The sequence below is a fragment of the Neodiprion virginianus genome, chromosome 2 (genome assembly GCF_021901495.1).
Source record: "Neodiprion virginianus isolate iyNeoVirg1 chromosome 2, iyNeoVirg1.1, whole genome shotgun sequence".
NCBI lineage: Eukaryota > Metazoa > Arthropoda > Insecta > Hymenoptera > Diprionidae > Neodiprion > Neodiprion virginianus.
The window spans coordinates 28,237,337-28,264,475 of NC_060878.1; the positions used below are offsets into that span (position 1 = coordinate 28,237,337).

The 27,139-nt window shown below is 39.1% G+C and overlaps 1 protein-coding gene across 9 annotated transcripts in view; it reads right to left on the bottom strand.

Annotated features, from left to right (window-relative positions):
• LOC124297181 (venom dipeptidyl peptidase 4) overlaps window positions 1-27,139 on the bottom strand; it is a 216,837-nt gene that overhangs the window by 93,567 nt on the left and 96,131 nt on the right. Inside the window, exons 1-2 of one of the 9 annotated variants that reach the window (XM_046747914.1) lie at window positions 22,501-22,566; window positions 21,776-21,896 (exon numbers count right to left, since the gene is read on the bottom strand). The exons of the other annotated variants lie outside the window; for them this stretch is intronic. Of the exons in view, the coding sequence (XP_046603870.1) occupies window positions 21,776-21,832 (57 nt within the window). The 5' untranslated portion in view covers window positions 21,833-21,896; window positions 22,501-22,566. Of the gene's footprint in view, window positions 1-21,775; window positions 21,897-22,500; window positions 22,567-27,139 lie in introns of those variants that run through there. 9 annotated transcript variants of the gene reach the window in all.

Genomic DNA, 27,139 nt, shown 5'->3' on the forward strand with positions numbered 1-27,139 from the left:
GAATTTCAGGCTTTTTCAAATGTCTTTCAAGAGAATATTCGCAATGGCAGGAAAAAATGCATGAAAACTCCAAATTGCGATTAAAAGTTAAAAGAGGCAATTATCTGCTTTTAAAGAAATTTCGTACCAACGAAAGAAATGTTTCATACTTGTAACTATATAAAATGAAAAACCGCTCGATTGGATTTAGAAACTTTCAATTGATTTTTCTGAATTTAATTTATTACTACTGACTTTCGATGAAGCATTGAATCGATTTTACCTTGTAACGAAGATAAGGCTTGCAGAATATTTACTTAGCTTCGGTGAATGCTGATTGTTTTAAATTAATTTTTGTTCCTGTTTGACTAGAATATACGATAATTTTTTCCGTCAAATGTGTGTTTCCCCCCCCCCCCCCCCCCCCCCCCCCCCCGTCCTCCGCAATAAATTTACCGTCTCGGATAATTGAAGAAAATTTTCTCAATTCAACTAAATACTTGGTAATTTTATCCGCTAGACGAAAGATTTGAATACGTCGTTAAACCAAGCGTATTTTCGCGAAAGCGTGATTAGGTTAAAATTATTCATATCACCTCTTGAAATATGAAGAAAGAAATTTTTTTTTTACCGCACTCTTAACGTCGTCGTAGCCTGTTGTGAAAAGTGATGAGGTATAAAAAAAAAACCACGCGCATATTAAAAATCGTACGCGGCAAAGGATAACGAATGCAGGGTTCGAACGGGCTTTGAACAAGAGAGAAATGGCGAGGAAGAGAAATAAAGCGGTAACAAAGATACCGTGGAAAGATTGAATTGGTTGAGGAGGGGGGTTTTGCCTCCCTTGAGAACGGGGCCAGCTGCAACAACGAAGGGCGCGAAGGGCGCGAAGGGCGCGAAGGGCGAGAACGAAACACACCCGCGATGCGGGTATTATACCGTGATATTTTAATTTCCCAAGACGCCTCCATTTTGAAGGACCAACTTTAAATTCATAGGACCGTCGGGACGAAAATCTCGGTTTCACCAGCCGCCGACCGACTTTCAAACCGCCCGTCCATCCACGGACGTTCAATATTCGAGTCTATGCGTGAAGGTGGGTCTCTACCCGAAACCACCTTCTTACGCATATCACGCCACTACGCGAATCGACCGAGTTTCTTCATTCCATTGAATCCAAAGACGTCGAACAGCTTCTGTCAGCGGCGACAAAGAAGTTTGACTTCATTTTTCCGTACGTGCAAAGAAATGATTACCCACCTTTGCTCTGTAAGTCGTCTGAAATGACTTGTTGGAGAGTGTTGTTTGTTGCCGTTGGTTTTTCTCTCTATTTATTTGAAAGAGAAAAATTACGTTCATAGTTTTTTTTTTTTTTTAAGGAATGAATTTATTTCGTTACAATATTGACATGACATACGATACAAATGAACATATGTATATACGTATATTTCAGAAAAATGGTTTATCCTAAATAGTTGCGCGATCTTTATCGCTTGGATTGAAAAAGTTTATTTTTTTCCACCCCCCCCCCCCCCGCCGCACCAGTTAAGAATCCAGAAGTCCTGTTACTTCGATTCTTATCAGTGTGTATAAAAGAAGTGCTCGGAAAACAAAAGCCGGAAGTAAGAGATTTGGAAACGGGAAAGGTTATTACAGCGAGAACGGAAAAAGTTTTTGTCTCTCGAGTGAATTGCCTCGTGTACAATTATGAGGAATACTCGCATCTTGAGTGAGCGAACACGCGGTTATAGTTAAATAATTATTTCGTTGGTGAATATCGGTGAAAAGAGAAGCGCGGAAAAACGGTGAGTGAATTGCATAATACAAATTGAGGAGAAATCACAGATTGTTATATATTCATCGTATACAAACATTCCATAATGAATAAAATAATATTACACGATGAATGTGAAATTATATTCGAATGCTCATATAGGTAGATTATTTTTTCCGCTGGTCTTTCGAAACGATTTCTAACCGTTGATGAAAAAGAAATCCCGTAAAGCTCTCGGAACGGAGAAAGTAAAAAACGGGAGGAGGTAAAAAAACTATAATGACCGATTGACGGAAGGATCAAAGTATCGAATTTTCAAAGACACGAAAATCTAATTCGTCTAATTATTAAAATGCAGAAAGTACAAGTACGTAAAATTGAAAATATAGAAAGTTGGGGTACCGAAAGATGAAATGTTGAGAGGAAATTTAGAATCTTTATACGATTCTACATTATCGAGACAAATTCTGACGATTCTACATTTCAGCACTCTTTAGTCTGACCCTTCTATTTCTCTACTTCTCCGTACTTTGATTTCCCACATTTTAAAATTCTATATCAATTGAATTGTCGCTTCATAAAAAATTCGACACTGCGGCTCGTTTGAAAAATTTTTTATTTCTCTACATTTCGAGCCAAAATCTTCTCGGCTACGACGTAATATACTGGCGATAATACACAGAGAGTGAAATTATAGTTCGAGGACGATTTTGAAGTTGGTAACGTTATCGTAACGAAACATTAGGAAAAACATGACAATTTTTTTTATTTTTGCAACGATTTTGAAAGAAGCAAGATTTTAGAATATCAGCCTTCGGTCTTCTATCACAACGGTTTGCTGAATTTCAAACAATTCCAAAGTCGCAAAATAACAATTCGACAGAGTTTGCCGTGCGGATCGTATGTGGAAAGTTAAGTGGTAAATTGGCGAAATTTGTCAAGAACGCATACAGCCACGGGGGTTTAACGACAAGTGCAGAGGACGGGGTGGCATTTTCGTTTGATCGAAGTATAACGCCAGCGGAAATTTCAATACGACACATTTCAGCTGCAGCGTTATAGAGTATAACCAAGCTTCGTACCGCGACTAATGCACGGTTATGGAGATGGGCCAATAAAGTTAGAGTTACCCGAGTTTCTAGGCAACAGAGTGACTGGCCGAACCGGGGCTGCATGCAAAGCAACCGACTAACGCAATAAGTGTAAGTAACTCATTGTCAACTATACACGTGAGTATCAGCCGTAAGGAGAAACGCGCTCCTTCTACTTCTCTCTCTCTCTTGTTGTAAAATATATATTCAGACACATCTTTCGTGACAGGATACTTGTGAGAAAAAAATTTGCAAGTTTAAAAGAAAATTCATCACAGTGTTACTTACACAATACAGGTATAAGAGTCAAATTTTCAAGACGTTGATCTTGATTCTATTACAAATTATTATACGTAAAACATTTTTGGCATATATACGGGGAAAGAAATTTCTTTTTCCGTATCGGTTATTTAATAGGAAATTAAAATTTAAGTCAGTATCGTTGCAATTGCAATAAACAGTGGTACGAGTAATTATTGTATTCAGTATTACTTTTACTTGTCAATAGTATAAATTTTCTGGTAATTTCAACATCGATGTGTATTTGTTCAGCCAGGATAAAATATACTTCACGCGAGTGACCAACAAAAAACACTCGTTTTCAATTTTTACCCAGAAACATACTCAACGATGTTTAAAAAAAATGAAAATATTAGCGGGCCGCGTGCATCGGCGACAATTAAAAATCTTCCTCGATGTATAGAACGCAGTTAGCACTAATCACACACACACGTATTTAAGAAGTCGGTAAAGAAAGTATTTCGAAATGCAGCATATATATGTATTATTGTATACATATCGGACACTCGATCATTCAAGGCGGTCTGATCCTCATTTTACCATTACGTCAAAGAATAATGTAAAAAGTAGAAAAATAAACGCACGCACACGCACACATACCGTGGTAACGAAAAAAGAGATAACGAGGGATGAAAATGGAAGGGTGAAAAGTTATCGGGGTTACGCGTATATGTACGGTGTGTGGCATGAACGCGGTAATATCGATCGATCAATTATATGGAGATTACGGAGGAAGAGAGGTGACCTATGCCCCCCCCCCCCCCCCCCGTAGCCCCCCAGCGGCGTTTCATCCCCCGACGAGACAGTCGTTCTCCCTCGTACGGGTGTGACAGAGCTTTGCGAGGCGAAATCGGCTGACGGCAACAAAGCATGTCGACGAATGGTAATTCCCTGTTTTACATAAAAATCTACACACTTTCGAACAGATGGCGACGACGACGACGACGACTATTGCTGCACACCGCGGCAGGTACCGCAAGTACAATCACCCGGACTTACTGTGCGCCTTGTTCTTTATACTTTTTTGTTTTTTTTTTTTTTACCAAAACGCGCGTGTATTATTAGCAGGCTAGCTCGTGGCTCTGGGAAATTAATGAAACTGCGAATGAAAAGCTCTGTTACACGCTCGACGCCGCCGTGTAATAGTTATATGGAAAGAATGTTCGTTTGAGAGTGAGTGAAGATCGTCTCGATCAACGATTTTCATTTTACTAACGATGAGCCGAAACGATACTGCAATTAATGATTATTACTTAATAGATAAAATATGAACACCGTTAGTAATTAGAATTTTTTTTCACCAATCAAAAATTTCAATTTGACAAATGTGCTGTAATATACCGAATAAATTATAGTGTAATTTGATGATTTTGAATCATCTGTAACACAGAGCTTGTTGAATTTTTTTAATCGAAGTGGAATCAACATATTATATGCTTCACAAATGTTGTAATTAATATATTGTACATATGTATTAGGGTAGGGTAAATATTATTTAGGGTATCGAATTTTTTCCGTGCCGCCTCACAAATCGACTTCAAATTATTCAAAAACAATTCTTAAATTTTTTCGGTTTTTTATCTCAACTTCTTACGGTCCATAAAACATGGGATTTTATGATACCTTCACACTTTATTTCTTTTCTCTGGTAATTTTAATAGGTAAAAATTTTAATCAAACGAAATCGAAATTTCTGAAAATTGCGTGTTAGATATACTATACGTCTGTTTTTTTATTTATTTTATTTTTTTTTCGGAAAAGAGTATATCATCAAAAAGAGCTATAATTATACTTAACAAACCCTAGTTTAATGCAGAATTTACCCATGAAAATTGACGGAGAAAAAAAGGAATTGATCATAAAATCCCATGTTATTCTTACGGGAAAATGTGAGGGCTCTTGTATATAATTCCATAAATTATTATATCCCGCGGAGGGATACTTGGCTAAAAGTAGCAAATGAGAAAGAAAACAATTGTGACGAGAAAAAAGCGTATTCTAATAAGAGAAGGAAAGAAAAACAAAAAAAAAGAAAAAAAGAAAAAACGCTTCCGCGTGACGATGGAATGGAAAAAAGTACCGCGAGCAATCTTTGTCCAGAATCAAGAGCCAGGCAGCGCCGGGACAAAGTCGGGAATGCACGAAAGGAAAACAGGACTGAAAATGAGTTTGTCCTCGCAGAGGTATAAACCCGTATCTTTGTACATACGTGTGCATGTTAACACTTATACGCGTAAGACACAGAAGGAAGGAAAGAAAATGGAAAGGGAGAGGGGGAAAAGGGAAAAGGGCGAGAGTTTACGTTAGACTTGACTTTACTTACTACTTCGGCGCGACTTTCGTCCCCTGCGCCCGGCAGCTATTGACGAAGGAAGAAGGACCCTCGATTTTCCCGAGAGGTTTTTATCCCGACGCGATAATTCCCGCCTCGCCATACGCATACGTATACATTAGGGTGGTTAAAAATAAAAGAAAGTTTCTTTCTTCTCGCCTTACCCCCGAAAATGTTAAGAGTGTTTGATAGAAAAAAGATCCTCCCAAAAGAACGAGGCTGAAGCGCGTTAAAGTTTTTGGAAATAGAAAAAATGCGGTTCAGTTTTATCCTCATTATTTCATAAAAGTATCGGGGACTCGAGACATTTTTTTACTTAATTAACTTATGCGAATGAATATTAAAAAGTTTGGCAGCTAGGTTCAGCCTCCTCACAAAAGATGAGCTTTCTAACTAAAGTCTAACAGGTCGCTACATCAATTTTCATTCCCCACTCGTTTAACATGAGAAAATTTTCATTTTTCTTGTTAAATGTCAACATACTCGTAGACTGTTTAATATTTTTACAATTCATGCACAGAGCCATGAAGCTTATTCCTCAAGCTTTTGCAAACCTGTACAGTGTTTCCTTCCTTTTTGAAATCAGTTTCCATTTTCTTGATTCTTAAATCACGGAAGAAATAGTAACACTTACGGTATCAACCTAGAGCATGACTGCAGTTGAATTCCAGATATAACCCTCGTGTCAATTAGCATTAACAATTAGAAAAATCATCAGCATCGGACGGACAGAAGCGTGGTTATACATCGGAGTTCCATCGTCGCGGATCGGATATAAATTTTGACAGATAGGCTGGTCATAATTTATTGGACTAATCGTCGTACAATAGCTATTAACAGTTATTCGCCTGTACGTTACACTTGGCGGGAGGAGCTTTGATCGCGAATTGTTTCGTCGTAAATTCATTCCCTGAACGCTGTAATTTCAGCCTCGATATTACAGCTGTCTAAGCGTATAATAATCGGCGGCAGTCGCGTCTAATCGCAAAGTAATTCCTGATGTAAAAAGGCGGCAGAATTTGATAAGAAAATAATATAAAGTAAAAGAAAAAAAATAAATAAATAAATGAATAAATAAAAATATATTGGCAAAGAAAAGAAAATGGAAACCTGGCCAACCCCTGAATGCATGCGTCGGCGTACCTCCGTTCAATTTACATACCGATGACGTATGGCCTTTAATATTGATTTTGCACGTTTGGTCAGAATCACCATCCATGCCTTTTATTATGCTGCGTAACTCGTACATCCCATATATATAATATATATATAATATGTATATATAATATGTAAATGTATATAGTTATACACATATATGGCTACGACGCTGCGTCGGCCGTTTCCCACCTCTTTCACCCTGGGCACACGTGTTTCTTCCTATATATCATATACAACACTACACGGCGAAATATGAAAAAAGCGAATCAGTAAAATTGAAAAATGGCTGTATTAGGATTCGCGGGTATAATGTGTATAACAGTTTTATTTCGAGGGTTTAATTAAATAAATGATCTATGAGGCAAGTACGATACACGCGTCTAGAGGAAGAGATAATGAACATGATGGAGGAGAGATGGAAATAATCGTAAGCCCAAGCGGCAAACAGGCTTGAGGGCTGAAACTTTTCGTGTAAAATAGTTAATAAAAATCGTTTAGCACAAAATAGATGACCGACAGTGAGATCAGGCTGAAAATGGAAGACTCTGATCAATTGGACGGTGTAGATCGAGTGGAACGTGAAAATTTCAGATCCTAATCTACGGCTGTTTTGGTAACAATTTTCAATTTTGTTGTCAAGAGAATTTAATGCCCTTCAAGAATATGCCTTGGAAATTTTTTTCTATCTCAAACGGTTCAGAAGTTAGATCGTTTCACTGAAAAAAAAAAATTTGTTTGCACGTTATTTAAGTGGAAAATTTCAAATGGCCAGCGACACCTTTTAAAATTGAGCTAAAAATTTGTTCAAAGGGGAGAATTTTCTTTGTCAGTAAACAGGTCCTTTTAAGACCATAGATTCGATAGGTTTGTTTTTTTTTCGGCTCACCCTAATATAACATATACGTGTGTGTGACGGGCAGGTGGATATTACACGATCCTGTCGGGGGTCTGCAGGTAGGTCGTACACCTATCCGGATCTGAGGAGAGAGAATACGAGGCGAGGACCCCGTCCCATTTCTCAGGCTTATATTTTGGATTTTGATCCCGGGTTGAGCTCTTCGCTGATGGATCTACACGCGGCGGAGGAAGCCTCGCGAGTGAGAGAGAAAGATGAAAAAGCGAGGAGTGATAAGAGGACGAAGGATAGTTATTTCGCATTGCGTTTCTCTGCCGTCGTTGGAGAAAAGTCTTCTGAAGAGATTGATTGAAACGCCCGTCACGAGAGCACCGAGCCATATACAATATAGAGAGGGAGAGGAAAAATAAGGATCATCCTAATATTGGTTATAACCGGAACGGATACGGAATTTTTATCCGTTGCCATGACGCGGTTATCACGGCTGGCGCCGTTTGTCTGACGGTTTGAAAAGCTCGGAGATTGAGAAAATTAAAATACAAATTTGCCCGGCTTTAAAATTCTCCATGAAAATTCTCCAACTCTCTTCAATTTACTGAAATACGTTCTCCTAGTACCCGCTGGAGCGGAGTTGAAATTCCGAAATTTAAAGCAAAGAAATCAAACTTTGGTGAAACGTCAAATCTCCAAAGTGCAAATATGATAAAATTAAAAAATATGGAAACATCGAAATTCCGAATGCTCGAACGTTTTTAGTTCAGTGTATTTCTGGCTTGGCGAAATTTCACACGTTTGATCTGTCCGTGTTTTGAGTTTTCGATATTTTTACACTCGGAATCCTGGTGATTTTGATTTACGTTTTTTCTGATTTTTCCCACCCGCTAGTTGAGTAAACTACCCTGTGTGAATATAATTTACTTTTCGGAATTTTACTTCATCGAGACTTTATTTTTCGCAATTTTGCTCTATGGGAACTTTACTTTTAAAAACTTTGCACTATCGTATGTAAATTTGTAAAAGCGCAGCGATAAATCGACACGAATAAAAGCAACAAAAGGAATAGGAAAAAACGGTTATCTATGTGACTTCAATCTTCGCACCCCTTGTCCCTGAGAGTATTCGTTGCTTTCCAGGTAGAGTATCCGGAAAATTTTATTCGTTCATTTTTCGTCTTGATTTATCGCACATGTTTCCAATATTCGGTCGGATAGATGTATCGCATTTACACTTTCCGAACGTGATTGCAACTCCGTTACAAATTCTATCTTCTTTCTGAATCTCTCTGCGCTTTCTTCATTTTAGATAATTTTTAGCACTATAGAACAACAGATTTCCGTAAAATTTAACCCGGAAAAATGATCGCTGTATAAATTACATGAATACTGGAAATGCGATTTCGAAATGAATATGAACAACTTTTACCAGTTTGTTTCCTTGATTCAAAATCGTTGTAATTCGTGACGGTAATGAAGAAAAAGAAAGAAAGAAAAAAAAAAAAATGTTATAGAAATGAAAGAAAAACCTATCCGTCATTTTACTAAACTTCAAGATGATTGCGGAATAGTGAATATAATTTTATAAATATTATCCCGTTTCCATTGATCCAACTGGTGAAAATCCATTAAACGTACCCACGTTATCCGACTTTCCCTTTGGATATCTGTGTTGCGAAACACGGTGCCATTCGACATCGTGCATATTAACCGTTGCACGTCATAGGATACAGAAGCGTTGAAATTTACTCACCTGAAACAGAAAATAATAAAGAGAAAGTTAATATCAGTTGCAACGCTTTAAAACGTATATAATTTACCTATTGCATACATGACGACATGTATAATTGTGACAAAACGGGGAAATATTTGTGTTTTCGAGTAGGTATATTATAAATTAAACGGTACGTTTCACGACGAAATCTTTTCACTTCCAAATTCATGATAACAACAAGATGCGAGATGCCAAGAAAAGAGGTAAGAAGGCTGTAAGATAAGTGAAGGAAAAGAAAAACGAAGAGAAAATCAATCGAATGAAGAATAGTTTGGAAGTATAAAAGTTACGCGCTGATCGTTTCGAGGCATTCCGATAAATGCTCAATCGCAGTTTACGTCTAAACACCGTAATCTCGTTCCTGGCAGGTGTTTTCTATCGAATTCAGCGGGATGATCATCGAATTGATAACTCTCACCGTAAACGGTTTTTCTATCCCTGTTTAATGGATGCGGTGTTGCATTTATACGTATGTAACGTATACAGAGTGTCCCATTTTAGAAGGCATGCTCAAATATATTGAAAACTAGGACACCCTGTGTAACATAATTTATTGGAGAACCGACAAACCAGCAGTAAACAACGGAAACCGGCGATAGGTTTAATGAACCATAACCTGCGCGAAGTCGCAGAAGTGGTGTTATTGTACAATAAACGTATGTATGATATACAGGGCGTCAAAAAACACACAAAAAAAAAAAATTTCAAGCCAATCAAAAAATCTTTCAAATAAAAGTTGTCGGGTATCGAGGTGCTGATCCAACTATGAGCTTCACTTTGTCATTATTTGAAGGTCAACTTGTGTTTTTCAAATCAATACCGCTGTCTTTGACCTCGGATTCCGAAAAGGCACAAAATTCTGTTTCAACAACATCCGCATATCCGGCTGCGGTACGTATAAACAAGTAAAGAAACGCAACGAGTAACGAGGTGCGAGGCAGAGGTGTAGAAAAATCGAAAAACAGGGCTAATGCGAAATTTTCGATAGTCGCAGCGAAACGGACGCCAAACAAACCTGGATGAGAATTTTCCCGAGATAGGGGAAAATAAAATTAACGAATCCAAAACCGCGGGATCGGGACATACAAAAACATTATTTGCAAGTCTTCCTCCTCGAAATATCGTCATCGTTGAGATATAAAAATGTTGGAACGAATGAAAAAAAAAAAAAAAAAATGGAGGAAAAAAAATGAGAAAAAAAATAATCAGAATAAATCAACAGTACGGAAACGAGAGAGGGAAAAAAGCGTTTACCCGCTGCAGCTGTGTTTGACGGGAAGAGAGAGGGGTGGAGGAGAGGGGGTGTAATTTTTGCGTGACTTTTCGTCGGTTTCTTGCGCGACTACCCGAGAATGAGTGCTCTTCAACTTCTCCAACCGCGAAGAAAGATAGATGGACGGGGTAGAGGGAGAAAAGGAAGGGAGGAAAAGACGGTTGAGAGCCACGAAACTTGTACTTTGTCATTTCTTCGCTCGCACACACACGCGCACGCATGTATATCTATACACATACTTACAATGTAGAGATATATGTATGTAGGCACATACAATGTAGGAATGTGGTTCGTGTAAAATTCATCCTTCCTTAATAATAAAATTGATAACATTTATTCGTTATCTTCGTTACGCTTTTTTCCCCCCCATCTTTTATTATTTGCGAGAACCGCCATTTCTCGCGACGGACTTCTTCTTCCCTCGTTTTCGCATTTAAATTGAAGCTTCTCCGCAAAACGGGGCAATGAATCGGGTATTATAGAGTGCGGGAGGATCGCTTGATAGTCGGAGTGGAAAACCGTTTGAAAATAATTAAAAGGGATTGTATGAAATGAACGGCTTGATTTCGCATCCATTATAAGTCGAATGATGGATCGTTTATTCTTTTTTTATATTATGTATATATATCAGGCAAAATCTTATTAAGGGGATACCGCTTCTGGGTTTAAAATTACAACGTTGACGAATGGTGATAATATACAAATTTAGTCACGTTTTTGTCATCTTTTTCTTTCTTGTGTTCTTTTTCTCTTCTTCCTTTTGCTTCCGAACAACTTAATTTCTCCTTGCCTATAAACGAAAATTATCGGTGTGATAAATCGAGGTTCGAAATTTCTGAAACTCGTTTCAGTTTACATAACCGATGCTTGTGGGCGGTAATTGATGAAGAAATTTTTATGAGGCGGGGGGGGGGGGGGGGGGGGGGGAAATTTCTACCAGAACATAATAAACTTGGAAAAATTTTACTCGAAAGTGTTCTCACTTGTCGATGACAAAAAAAAAAAAAAAATCATCATTATCCCAAACTGTAACGCTAATACATACAAGACGGTGAACGAAAATTTCGGCACTACAAACCGACTATCAAAACTCTCCATCAGCGATTATCGAACGTTAACAATACAAATGACAAATGTCTGATAGAGAAAAATTGATCTATAGATTCGTGTAAATATACATGGATCAGATATCGGTGAAGTGGAACGTCTGCTCTTATCTTTAATTTTTAATCCATATAATACATGTCTATAAAGTGTACAATAAAGTATCCAGCAATTGTTTAAAAAACGATGCATCAATTTAATTTGACTCGAGAATGTTTTCATCTGCAAACAATCCTTCGATTTCGTAATTACTCGCTGCCATTGCTAAGCATTCAATCATCATAACCAGCTATCTTTAAAATAGACTGACAACGAGTTACAGAACCGTGTTTTAAAATGGAGGAGTACACGTTTACCGAGGAATGAAAACTGAACAGATATTCATCACGAATGTTGAGCCCTGGCTACACAGTCGGAATACGAGGTTTAACGGAGAGCGGGCTTTCGACAAAGATGGAATAATAAAAAGTTTAATCAAATTCTCTCATTACATAGCTGTCGATGAAACGTGATTTTATTGAAGAGAGGGTGCAGTACACTCGCAAATGGAAAGTAAAGTAGAAAAAAAGTGGGTATAAAAAGAAATTTCAAGTGAAAGAAATAGAGAGAGGGAGAGAAAGAGGGCAAGGCGAGGAGGAAGAAAAAGACGAAGAAAAAATAAAAAAAAAATCTTATCCACCGTACTAACATTATCATTATTATTCTTTTCTCTTCGTACCTAATTAATATATAAAGCCGGCAAATATTCGGGACGCGATTTAATCGAGAAACGAGAATCACGCGACACGCACGCACGCACGCGTGATGGTGAAAACTGTAACTTGCCCAAGAATTTTTCAAAGAAGCTGATGAGATAATTTGGGAAAGAGAGGACGGAGAGAGCGACGCCGAGTCAGGTTCAAGGGTGGCAATTCTGGCAAGAATTAAACGCTTCCCCTTGCTAGGTATTCTCCTCGACTGTGCAGGTCTACCACCGCTGCTGCTGCTGCTGGTGCAGACTATCAAAGAACTCGGCATTCTGCGTGACGGGTAAACCGGGCAGCGATGTTAACCGTGGACCAACGTCCACTGAATTCCCGGCGTTTCGACCCAACAATTTCCGCTATCATACCTCTTCCACGCCACCACCGCCATAATCTCACACTCTGCTAAGACTCTGATAATGCGTACCTAACAGTTGTGTAAAGCCGACGCGACTCTGTGTATTTAGGTTTTTTCAACGAAGCGTGAATACTTGAATAATTTTTTCTCAACTTTCAGTACAAAGTTAACGGGTTGTAAAGTTGTACTTTATTTATTTTATTTGGTTCTCATTACTTTGTGCGCTGAAATGATCTGACGCGATGCTTGAATCGATTGGTATCGATAGAAAGTTAGACTTGAAGAATGATGAAATTTTCAGATACCAAAAAAAAAAAAAGAAAGAAAATTGTAAACCAAATGAATTTTCAGCGGAAATATACGTATGATTATACGATCCTTTAGATTGAAAGGAGTTGCGCTCTCTTTCTCTTCTCGCGGGAAGAGATATAACCGGGTGAAAAACAACCTTTGGGCTGAGAGAAGATTTCGAGTAATTTGTAAAGGCAAGGGTGCCCCGCAAGTCTTTCCTTGGCGGTAGATTTTTTATACTCTCTTCCCATTTCTGTTTCCGCCGGGAGAAGAGGAAGCGGAGAAACGGGAAAACAAAGCCGACGTGAAAGAGGGGGATTTCTCTTCCCCGGTTCCGTAAGACGATCAAACAAAGATCTAACCATTATCGCAGAATCTACGTCTCGATACTTGATAAACTCAACCTCCACATACCCCACTTTTTCAATTATACGTATTTTTATTTTTGCAGGTATTTTTCTCCTTTTTCACGGGTAAATTGACAATTATACAAAATTCCGTAGCCGTAAGTACAATGTATTGTAACAATAACAATAATATCAATAATAACCGTCAAATTGATTGTGTAAAGAAAACATAAAACGACCGAAAAATAATAAGTAAAAGACACTCTCAAACAAATACGAAAATGAACGAAACAATTGGAACGCCTGATTGATATTCGTTCAACGTATACGGTGAAACGAATCAACTTTAACGAATTTTATATTTTAGTCGTATTCGGTGTCGTGAACGAAGAAACAGTGAAAATAATAAAAGTGAAAATTCTTTTAATACGTCGAAAAATTGTTTTCACCTGCAGCCTTGAAAAAAAAAATAAAATAAAAAAAGGATGTGTAAACGCCGCATTGTATTTTTTTTTTCCTTTCACTCCTAATGCTTCCCTTTTTCGCTTGCTTCTTGCGTGGGATAAAGATCGGAAAGAATGTACCCTTAACGCTTTCTTTCCCCATGTCTCACACTTTTTTTTCTTCCCCCTCTCTAAGGCTTCAGGACCCGGAGTGATTTCTCCGTTATCAATCAATCCGGCGTTAAAACGTCGGGTGGACAGGTATTTTCCGAGATTGTTTAACGGCGAAAGGTCGAAGCGAAAATAGACGTTTCACTTGTACGAATTTTCGAACGACAATTATCATCGTCAATTTACAAAGCAGTAGACTTTCCACGGATGTAAACGTCTAGGAACTCTCGCTTGATAATAAAAGAAAAACGCGTTAATTTTTAATAAAGAAACCGTATCGAGTAATAACTAGTGTTATTGAATTACAACGGCGCTTATGAATTCTGGAATATTGCTGTCTCTGAACAGCGAGTATAATACCTGCAATGTGAGTGCTTGTGTACCAATCGTTAAGTATTCCCCCGTGACCAAAGTCACACAAGTCGATAAATATGAGAAAGAATCTTCGGTCGAACGTCGTTGTTGTTTCTCATTGCGATCGGCGTGTAACGTCAAATTTAATGCGTCAAGATCTATAACTGAAATCGTAAATTTTATCGCAGCTAAGAAATTTAATCAACGAAATACGAAGAATATTACAACTTTACGGTCGTGCGTGTATTAAATAGTTATGTATTATGCAAATCGGAAAACTCATAAACAGCATTAAACGAAACTTTGAGAAATTATTTAACGAAGAAATTTTCCGAAAAAAAAAAATTGAATAAACTGGATCGTATTTCTTTTTGTCAGTGTCACAATAATTTTTTATATTCTCAACGATACCGGAAGCTCGGCAATGAAAATTGATTTTGTCGAACAATTCCATTACTTGCCAACAGTCAACGTTACAACCAGCTAACAATTTGTCATATTTTTACAGCCGTCGAGTAAGAGAGTGGCAGGTTATTAAAACGAGTTGTAAATAAATACATTTTAAATTGATAGTTCAGCGTTTAAAATTATAAATTTTATCTTATCGGAGCAGCGGCAGCTCGCACATGTCTGTAATATGGTCAATATTAAGTCGTTATCGCGATGAAGAATTCCAATACGTAACTCGAGTTCAGGTGCACTCGACGCGTTTCAAATAACGGATAAATGCAGGTGGACAAGACACGTGAACCGAATCGATCGAACGTGCGATAAAGCATAGAATAGAACACCAAAGAGAAATAAACCGAAGCCGGTTAATAAAGAAGAAGGAACCAAAGTCCGCTAGGAGAGTTCGTTCGAAGACAGGAGTCTGCGATACACAGACACGTGGTGGATTTTCTCTAAAAACTTGACGTCCGCTTCCAAAGACTCCCGGAGTCCATTTGTGCCTTTGAACCAGAGTTCAGGTTCGTGCCGCAGTTAACGTCGAGCTTTCTCATTCTTCGCTCAACTTCCCTTGGAACACGGCGAGTACACCTGTGTGTACAGCACCGACTTCCTGTCAAGTTTGTCAACCACAACCTAATCTTTGCCCGTACTCTAACCAAGTTGTTCCAGCACGCTGTACAAGCTCCAGCAGCATCCCGCAATGAGGACGACACTTCCTATCGATCCTCTGAAATTTGTAAAACGAGACAAACAGCCGAAGAAATAAAGGTAGCAGGATCTCGTCTTTTCGCTCTTTCAACGAAATCGAAAATTCTCACCACACTCCTTGACAATGATCACTAAAAATATTCCCCGTGAGTAAAGTCGAGGTTTTCATTGTGGGTACAAAATTAGTCGAGAGGGGCGAGAAGAAGCGTCGATATAGCGAAGTCGAAGTTCGGTGAGGTTGCTTTAATGATGTATGTTCAGAAAAAATCGTTAATCTACATTCAGAGAAATTTTTATTTCCGGTTACCGCTCAGTCATTAGCTATTTTAATTTTTTATCAGAATCGAAAAATATAGTTCTAGGTAGAAAATGATAATTAGTTTTCTAGTGTCCGTTACTATTCTTTCTCGTTACGATCACTGTTGCTATATTTTCTTGTATCTGTTAAGAAAATTTAAGGCTTGTGCAAGAATAAATTGACGTTGAAGCCTTATTTAACTGTAAAAGTAGAGTAAACCTCACAAACTGATTTTGCGTTGCAATTACCGAAAAAGGACCGACAATAGCGCAAAATAGTAACGCGTACCTAGTTTTTCGTAATTCCAACAATATTCGCACAGTTTTTTAAACGACACCTGTTTTACTGAACTTTTCTAGTTACTACACAAATGAAATTTTTCTCAGTGTACCGCAGTTCTAGAATTCTCTGGCATTTAGCGCTAGTAGTGAAAATATTATGCTGACGGAAGTAACGGTGGTGGTGGTAGTAGCGGTGGTAATAGTGGAAGCATACTCGTATTTCGAAAATACAACACTCCTGGATTCCGAAATATCAAAATAGAGCGACGTTATTTTCTCAATGCTCCGTTACAAGTCGACGTCGCAAACTTCAGCCTCGTTAAATATAATCGCGTCTAATATTCCCTCTATCTGGTTTATCCGCGAGCAAGCGCCGCCACGGCCCGAGTCCCAAAGGGCATCACCGTTATCTGCGGTCGTGAAAACGGTCCGGAGTCACGTGTCGACGTCTGCTGCCTAACTCCGTCCTTTTCCCTTATTCGCAAGGTACAAGATTGCAGGCAGGCGGGAAGAGTAATCTAATAATCCAAGTATTACGTCATTCCGTGTACAGCAGGGATCTCTGAAGAGAGGAAAAAGAGAAAACGTCGAGTCGGTTAAGAAGCCGTGTAATTGCGTGCAACAGACGTCCGCGTAGCTGGCGTAAACGTAAATCGAATGTCGACCGTTGATGTAAACCCTGAGCGACAAGAGTTTCAATTTTCACCTGCAATTGCGAGCCGAAAGAAACGCTGGATAAGAAATGTCGGTCCTCGAAATAAAGAGAATGGGGGAAAAAGTGAAAACACAAACAGACGCGTGTAATATTTGATTCCAAATTTTTCACGTTCATAATCTAACGGACGATGAGTTTCGAGAATCGATCGAACGTTCGAATGGAAAAAGAAAAGGTGTCTGTCCGACATCGGTAAAGCAATAACTCGTCCATCCCTGCGGCAAGAGCGGACAGAGGCAGGCCATCATCTATTCTTTATCACGCGTACAGTAGTAATCTCTGTAGTGATTCGGATACGCAGGGAAGACGGATAGCCAGACAAACGAACGAAGAGGGTTGTTCCGAAAGAAACAAACGACTATCGTAAATGTGATATTACAAGAGAGAAATATTGGTCAAATTTCGTAGGCAGTAAAATATTATGGCGCAACCTGATGCCGTCATGAATCAGCTGTTGGACCGGCCATACGAAATAAAGCTGCCGCCTCTGGTTCTTGCCCTCCCTCTTCCTCTCCCTGTCCGCACGACATCCTCTCCTCGTCGATACACTCGACAAACCCCCCCCCCCCCCCCCGGTAGAATTGTTTCTGGTGTTTTATTTATTTATTTTTTTCACCCGGCGACTGAAATTTCAGTTTCAATTTTTTTTATTTTTTTTCTATACTTCTTCTCCTTCTTCTTTCATTAGATTCGGTTTAGAGGATGAGAAAAGTTCGTCATCGTATAACATCATCGATAAGTCGAATCAGCTTCTGAACCAAGTACCGTTATACCTTTATACATATATAATATGTGTGTATATATATATATGTGTGTGTGTGTGTGTGTGTGCATACTGTATAATACTCGTATAATAGCGATAATCAGGATCGTCGCAACGTTTTAGGATTCATTAATTCTAAAGCTTGCCGGGGGAAAGCCTTTGAAACGAGAAAATTGAAGATAACGGGTGAATTCAATTGCATTAGTTAAGGTTCAGAGGGCAAGAGCTTAAGCCAACTTGGCGAGCTGATGACAGCCGAATTCGAGGATGATATACAGAGTGAGGTAATGGGGTAAGTATAACCAAGTAATTACCGCACCGATTCAAGCGAGGTCAACCTTTGGGGATTCGAGAAGAAAAATTTCAACCAAAGAAAGAAACGGAATCAGCAGTACCCTTTGATCCACGTCAAGTCCACTTCGAATTGATGATGTTTTTTCTCGATTATCCCTTGATCAATGGCATTGATTCAATGGTTAGTTCGTAAACGCAGCAATAATAATGATATTAATTTATCACCGTAAGCGACGGTTAATTACTACTCTAAAAGCTTTTGATATTCCTGGTCTGGTTTCATAACTAATTACGCAGACCTGCAGAGAAACGCTCTAGCTAATTCAACAAATTGTGTCACATACAGGTTCCGAATATCCAAGAGCATAATGGCATGACGGTTGATCAAATCCGCCCGCTTGCGAAATCATGCAAATCTCTCCCCGTCACGAGTTTGTTAAATATTTATCGTCGCTCTCTTTTCCTCCACTAAAGAAAAAAAACAAAAAGAAAAAAAAAAAACATTCGACGTAGGTAAATCAACCGACGACGATGACGTTGTCGTACATGCAATCGGATTAATAACGTCCAGGGCAATTACTGATTAAGCTGTAGATATATGTATGAAAGACAGACGGATTAAAGCGTGGAATTACCTTATCAGAAATAATTCCGATACATCGAAGTAACAGCGTTGCCGAATGATTAGTCGGATCCCCGGCAGTCGATCGATAGTGAAAATATTTTTCGAAAGACAGGAAAAAAATAAAACCCTCAGGCGTTAATTGCTGGAGAATTAGTTTTCCACCCGCAGGGTGCGTCATCCCGAAACTTAACGCATATCCGTCGCGTTCGTAGCGCAAACGTTTCGAGTAATTTCTGAAGATAATTTATTACGTCGCGGACAGTGGGTGTAGGCGATTCCGCATTCCGATTCCGCGGGACGGAATTCAGAGAGGGAGAATACAGAGTCAACCTGACCTCAAATCAACGCTGCGGCCTTTTCGACGATAATGATAGGGCAGAGGATTGTGGCTGGTGGGAAGGTCGGGTTGGCGGGCAAAGGTTGCGAGCGTATAGGCACTGTACCTACACCTCCGGAGAACATTTATTTCGGCAATTAAATCCCTGCCTTCTGGATGACGGGATAATTAGCAAACGATCGTGTTCCAATTAGTCATTACTTTCCGAAATTCCGTCAAGACCGACTAGCGAATCTCTGAATTCGTTGACACGTTTGTTCGTTAAAAAACTTACTTAGCCAAATATTCCGTGTCCGAGATGAAAGCAACGATGTGAAGAGAAGTGTGATGAATTTACCAAAAATTATATCAATTTTAATAAAATCCTGCCCTTGATTTGCAACTCTGAAAGTCGTTAACGTTTTTACTTTTCCATTAGCGTGATTTTCTCGAGAGAAATATTTTAACCGGCATATACAATGTGTGCGAGTAACAATCGTTGAGGAACGCATACATACCTGGATAAATATTATACGTACACACATACATGGATATATATATATATTCCGTTACAGAGTGGTAATAAATTTCGACACCGGAAACAATATCGTGTATCACGATTCGCATTATACACGCAGCAGCGAGACATTTTCCTCTGAATTGTTGGACTTGAGAAGGAGAAAGATCGAAAAAAAAAGACAGAGAAATAATAATGAAGAAAAAAAAAAATCTTATCTTTATTTCTTTTAATTTTGTGTAATAACAGAATTCCGCTATACACACAGACACACACATTATACATGTATATACACAGTAACCCTTCTTTTTCTTCACACCGTTTTAATCTGTTTTTTGTTTCTTTCGTTCCTCTCTCTCCGCTCTCTTCCAGAAAGGGTGAAAATTCCGCAGGGAAGTTTTTCTCCGGAGATAAAATTGCAGTAGCGGCACGTGACGAACGTTAACCCCCGAATTAAGAGGGAGGAAATTAAAAGGGGGAGAAACGCAATTGTCGACTAGTCGGCGAATAAACTTACCGCGCGAGACGTCGACGGGGGGTGGCGAAGAGGGGGAGAGAAACCGTGAATTTAGTTACAACGACGGCGGCCACCTTTCCTCCAAATGGCTTTACCCAAATTTCAAAATATCATCCCGAAAATTATTGCAGCCTCGCCGTGATTACGTTCAATTTTCCGCCGGTGCAGCAAATCCTGCGTATTTCAATTCTACAGCTCAGTTGCAAGAAACGACGTGATGGAAGGACGTGTGTACACTGAGAGAAATTTTTATTTCCGGTTACCGTTCGGTCCTTAACTATTTTCATTTTTTATCACAATCGAAAAATATAGTTCTAGGTAGAAAATGAAAATTAGTTTTCTAGTATCCGTTACTATTCTTTCTCATTACGATCGCTGTTGCTATATTTTCTTGCAACTGTTGCGAAAATTTAATGCCTGTGCAACGATAAATTGACGTTAAAGCCTTGTTTAACTTGAAAAGTAGAGCAAACCGAAGAAATTGATTTTGCTTTGTAATTACCAAAAAAGGATCGACGATAGCGCAAAATGGTTACGCTTACCTCGTTTTTCGTAATCCCAACAATATTCAAACAGTTTTTTTTAATAATACCTGGTTTACTGAATTATTCTACTTGCTATGACAAACGAAATTTTTCTCAGTGTATAGATAGAAAGTTGAAATAATTCATGCAACCATTAACTTGAGCGTAAACCGAACAGGGATATAAAATGCAATATATGTGTGTTCGTATAATTATAACGACCCTTTTAAATTTTCTGTCGTCAAACAACCGTGCGGTAATTAAATCCCGCACGGCCGTAACAACACCTGTAGATTTTTAAGTATCGTCTCGATTCTCCAGAGAATTTCCTTTATAATTTATAAAACCAATTCCCTGCTCGACGCATATTATTATGTATACGTAACGTGGAAGTTTGAGTGGATTTTCGTTTTGTTCACAAGGTCTAACGATCAAAGTTTCTCACTGCAAAAGGAAAAAGAAAAGAACTGAATATGCGTTTGAAAAAAAAATAAATAAAAAAAACAGTCAAACACTAATGAGTTCACTGAGTCTGTTTATAGAATTTTATTACGGGTGAAAGGAATACCCGTCGTACTACAACGGGGGATAAAAAATGTTTTCGAGCAGTCTTTGCTCCTCGGTAAAAAAAAAAAAACAATAATGGTAAACAAAAATTGAAGAAAAACAGAAACTGTAATTCATCGCCATTAAATACACAGACTAAACATGTAAAAAAAAATCTGCTGCTGTTTAATACAGATTTTTATTCTGTAACAGCAAAAGATGAACGAAAGCTGAAATACTTGTACTTTATCGTTGTACAGTATAAAGTACAGATTTCATTAATTCAACGAGCATAATCCGCGTCTCCTTTTCTAATGAAATTTTCATTTATTTTTTTATCTTTTTCTTATACAACTCTCTCGATGTATCAGTCCATATTTTTATCCCCTCAGATCTCTAGATCATTATATGAGTATTATAAGGCACCAGGGAATTCGGTACAAGATGCTGACTCTAAATTCCGCTGGAACGATTCGTCGGATGAAAAGTTTTTAAATAATTTTTCCTTCAAACCTTCTCTCATCTTCCCTTTTCATTTCTCTCTCTCTCTTTCTCTCTATATCTATATTTACATTATCGATCATTTTTCCATCCTGTACATCACATGTAATATATATATACATCGTTAAAAAGTATTTTGAATTTCCACGCCGTTCAAGAGACACCGATTAAATTCTTCGTACGATCGTGTACCTATATCCGTATTTTATTCGTGTATGCACGTGCGGATTTTCGCAATATTCAAACGTCAAAGCTGAATACCATCTGTGAATTTTTACATCTTGAGACATACCCGTGCGCATATGCGAACGAATATAAAACGGCATTGCGTATATAAGTAAGTAAACCGAGAGCAATATTGTAAGGTGATATATTATACCTGATTCGAGTCTGCAATCTCGATACCGGTTGCTGCGGATCCATTCGCTGAAGCCATCTCGAAAACTCCTATCTTATTCGAGAATCTCTCTTCTCTTCTTCGCTTATTACTTGCCGCAGTTCTATTTGGACGATTCAGAATTTAGATCGCAAATTTAAGATACCAGTTTCTGACCACGAGACTCTAAATTCTTGATTAAAATTTCTCGATTCAAGATTTTAAATTCCAGCAAACGATTCGCGATCCTATAAATATCTAGATTTTTCGCATTTAGCTCCCGGACTTTACACGCTATTTTCAGATCCTGGATTCCGGATCCCAGTAGCTGAACTTTCCCGACTCGTTTCAAGATTTCAGATTTTCGATTCCACGCATAGTAAACTCCAAGTTCTACGATTTCTGTAGAATCACTTTTCTCACATTTCCATTTATCGTTTGGAAAAACCAAGCTCTTTAGATTGCACGTGATCGCGTAATCCGGTCTCTGTATCCTGCAATCTCTCCCTAAATTAAAAATGCCGCGTTTGGGTAGCGATACTTAAAAATTCCGAATCGTCCAAATCGCTCGCTCGCTCACTTGCAATTATTCCCGTTTCCGAACTACCGATTACCGAATCGAAGGAAGGAATTAGAAGAGTTGAAAAAATTCAAACGAATCTGTAATATACGCGGTCATTGAAGCAGCAGTCGGGCAAGAGAAAGCTAATCGCTCAACGTCAGCCTACCAAATTCGATAACGAGGTACCAATGCCTGATGAGTGGAGCACGCGCGATGGTTTCGCTGAAAGATCCGAGTTGTGACTGAAGCCGGGTTGAACTAACAACAAGTCGGAGACAACGCAGCGCGATCTGTATTCCCTGGCACAGCGAAACGAACAACAACAGCGACGACATTCGTATCTCTCCTCGCTATCTTATTAATCATATTATCCAATTGCGACAGGTGTGGTTTACCTACAATGATCACTTTGTCGTAAGAGACGACGACGACGACGACGATTCATATATTAGGCATATACATGTTATATAAATCCCAGCCGACTCAGAAACGGATTAAACATATTATGTATGCAGAAGTACTTTCGAGTTTCGTTATACCGGCAAAGCAAAGTGTGGGTATATGGAGCATTCCGCGTCAAATCAGCGGATGATGTACCTCACCCCCTTTGATTCGGATCATTGGTTGGTCCGATTTTCTTACTAATCAAAAAACGTCTTGGGAATTTTTTCATATTTTCTTCAACCACTGGTGAGATTCGTACAAAATCGCAAAACCAATGACGAAAATTGCATTTTTTTAACCTTGAAAGATTCACGCTGATTCTACAATTCAAAATGTGATTTTTGATCTCAATATTTACTGTTGTTTTCGCAAGTTTTTAGTTTTTTCATGTCGGAATTGTTATTGCTCTTTTCAAATTTGAACATACATCGATCTAAATAGATTACAGAATCACATTGTTTTCATGATTCCGTGATCTATTCAGATCGGGGTAATAAAAAACACAAAAACCGAAATAGGCTCCAATTCCGACATGGAAAAGCTAGAAACTTACGAACAAAAAAATAGTAAAAATGGAAATCCTATTAGCGTGTGGATTTTTGCCGATCGTTAAAAAAGGCGTTTTCGGAATTGGTAGTGTTTAGATTTTTGTAAAAAAATGTGAAAAAAATTCCGGGACCTGTTTGAGCCGGTACGAACATTACGCTAAAAATTGATCAAAATCGAACATAATGAGATACGTTGGGTGCTAATTTGACGCGGAATGGCCCATATATAGATAATAATGCGTAATATCTACACATACGTTTTTCAGGACATTAGCATTCGAAAAAAAAATTCTCTTGTACGATTCTAAATTGACGACGACGATGATGACGATGCTGATACGAACCGCACGGCATGCGCCCGAATTATTGCAATGTGGGGATAAAGTTGGCATCGCGACTCTGGCGGCAGATTCGACGTTACGCGGTATCTAAAGCGTGTGTAAGATAGATGTTAAGGGGACGCCGGAGCAGACGCGGAGAGCTGTTTTACTTTATCGCGGTGTAATCCTTTACAAGTTCATTTAAGCACCTTAGCCTTAGAGTTCGAGTTGGGAAAGATGCGCAAGGCGGCGGCTCTCGCGTTAACGCCTGAATGGATAAATCCCGTAATTCTAGGCGTCGCGGCGTCTGGTCGTGAAAACCTTGGCGTTCTAAGAAGGTCTGGATTAGATCTAGATTAGGGTGCGCTCGATCGGCAAGGGATTTCAATTCAGACGACGTCAAGTACGCAGACAGTGATTTTGGTAAACACAGGGTGAACTCCGCGTCGCGTCCTTTCGTTTAACGTCTATAGGATGTGTTTACGCGGCGTGAAGCGTCGCGACGCTCGATTCGAAATGACGAAGACGACGGCGAACGGACGACACGCTACTGCTAGCTACTGCTCTTGGAAAGAGCCGATAGTTACGGAGGATCGTTGACGTCGCCCTTTCGTCCAGAAACAACGAACGTTGTTTTAGTTTGAATAAACTCGTAGCGATCGATCTGCTGCGTACGAGTGGAGAAGAATAGGAGAAAATTAAAATTAGCAAAGAACGTCTCGTGCGCGGAGTCGAGGGATTCTATATTTTGGATTACGGTCGAACGAGTTTACGATATACGATGGATAAAATTCCTATGAAAGTCACAATTTCGTCGTAGATTTCTGTAATATGCAAGTGGTTTCGTTATATAAAGTGTGGACAAAAGATGCGACTAATTGGCTACGTAATTTCAAGTAATTGGCAGCTACGAGGTACTTTGTAACAATCGGTGGGATCTCGATGAAAAACGTTAAAGGACTGATCGACGTTACGAGGAAAGGAAATAGAATAAAGCACGCATGACGGAAGAAAGAATACATTAAGCGGTATATATATGTATGTACCACGTACAATGGGAATGGAATAACGAAGAAGTTTAATGCCTTTGAAGAAGGAATATTCATTTCGCGAAACTCTAGTTGAAACGACGAGGAGACATTGCTCAACTTTTACATAGGAAAATGTCGATAATAATTTACAGGCGGACTCGGGTTATACGCATTATAATGGATGTGACGAACTGTGGTCGTGTAATAATTAGACGTTCAAGGTGTAGACAAATGACAAATGAAGTACGATAGTCGTACGTTACTGTATAAAAAGTCGAACGGAAATATTTTTCTGCATACCTGAACAATGATCGATTCTACGTCCATGAATAACAATGAGAGCACCGGAAAATCGGCTGTGCTTATCAATTATTTCAATTCTCATGTTTACCGATATCGTCAACTTTAATAATACGTGAAACGAATGAAGTAAATAAATAAAATCGAAAATGAAATACCTCTGTGCGTTATTATTTTCAACATCAATTCCACACGTGGTCCAATTAAATTTCCGTCCATCTTCTGTCTACGTAGCTTTGTATGCATAACGTACATAATTATTATCGGACAGTTAAGCCGATTTTTGGAAAATAAAAAAGCGACGATACTACGTGTCCAGGAAAACAGATGAACATCATCGTCATACGTTTGCAGATTTTTTTAGAAACCGAATCGAAGAGAGCTGGCTGATCATTTTGCCACTGGTTCGTGAATCGCGAATTTTGCTAAAGGTATTGATTTGAAAGTGTAAAAAGAAAAAAATCCCGTCAACGTTCATCGTCGTTGTTACTCTTTGTCCTCGTTGTTATCGTCCAACTGCCTCACTTGCACTCCGAGCAATTACAATCAATGCAACCAAGTATCCATTTGTTGCAGAAATTGGAGCACACGTTTTTCACACTATGATCACCGTACTCTGCAAAGTCGCGTTGAACCGTGTCTCGACGATTGAATTTACATACAGGGGATAAACAAAGCGAGAGGGAGAAACGGGAACGAAGTTGGTGAAAAATATCCGTCAGAGTTTCTCAAGTAAGAAATCGGTTTCAACGCCGGTAGGAAATTATACCAATTTCCATGGGGAATTTCTCCCTATCGTTTACAGGGGTGGCAAAAGTAGAGGTGAAAAAGAAAAAAAAGATGAAAAAAAATCAAAAACGATTGAACACAATATTGAATAAATGTCATGCAAGGGTGTCACGGATTTCCGTATACATATATGTATGTATACACAGGTTATCACCGAAAACACAGCTTTGCAAGCATCCAAATCCGTCTTCGTGTGACACGGACGACGTACAGTATCGATGTCATGACTGACAGCGGTGAAAATTTCAAACGGATACGATACGGTTTCGCGGTTCTCGAATACCGTATGTCACACGGTTTCTGAAAAAAAAAACAAAAAAAAAAAAACAGAGATGAAACTTGACGCGTTATATTCTGAACTTTTGACCACAACTCTCGTTTCATTACAGTATACTTTCCAACCATAAAATGAGTAGGTACCTAAGTTAAGGGAGAAAAAAAGAAAGAAAAAAAAAAGAAAAGTACGATCGAACAGGAAGCGAGAAGTGAAAAATGTAGGTTTTCTTTCTGAGTTTACACGATGATTGTAACCCGAGCGGCATCGCTTTCGCCGTGGGAAATAATCGTTTCCGGTACATATTTCTCGTAAACCAGACGATCGTACGCAAGTACATAGAGCAGTGATTATCAAGGGGATACGAGAGTCATTTGCTCCGGCATAAGATCAAAACCCTTCCCTTCCAGCACTCAACACCGCTGCTAATTCGACTTCCTTCCTGAACTCGACAAGATAATAAGGACCGGGGAGATCAGCTGACGTACCTAAAGGGTGCGGGACCACCTTTCCGAATACAAGGAAAACTTCTTCCTTCAAGATTTCTCTTCGTTTAGAATGGTTCTTGTTTACCTCAAACGAAGATAAAAGAGAGTCCGACTTTTCAATCAATTTCTAACCCCCTCCAAAAAGCAATTCGGATCGCTATAGTCGGATCATCAGTTTTCCAGGGATCGTTAATACGCGTATGCCTCAACGCTCCCTTTTACCCCGTGACCTGAAACACGCTCGAGAAAGGGAGAGAGAGAGAGAGTGATATTGGACGCGATGATTTAGCGTTGAAGCCGCAGCTCGTGCGGGAACGGGCAGCAATGGGATCGTGCGTAGGCCTCGCTTGTCCAATAATGCCTCTGTACCCAAATACCCGGGACGAGGATTAGGCACTTCAGAGTTGACATCGAGGGCTGGAAGAGGAAGGAAGGCTGCCTCGGGAGAAAAGGTCACGGATATCGGTGATTCCCTGCCTCCTCCTTCACCCGAACCTCATTCACCGCCAACTCCTTTCCCTCGACCTCGCTCCCTGAGTTCCCGGTTTCTCCCTCCTCGCTGAGGGATGAGCCTGATAGAGATCCTTCCTTTCGGCAGGATTATTCGAGCG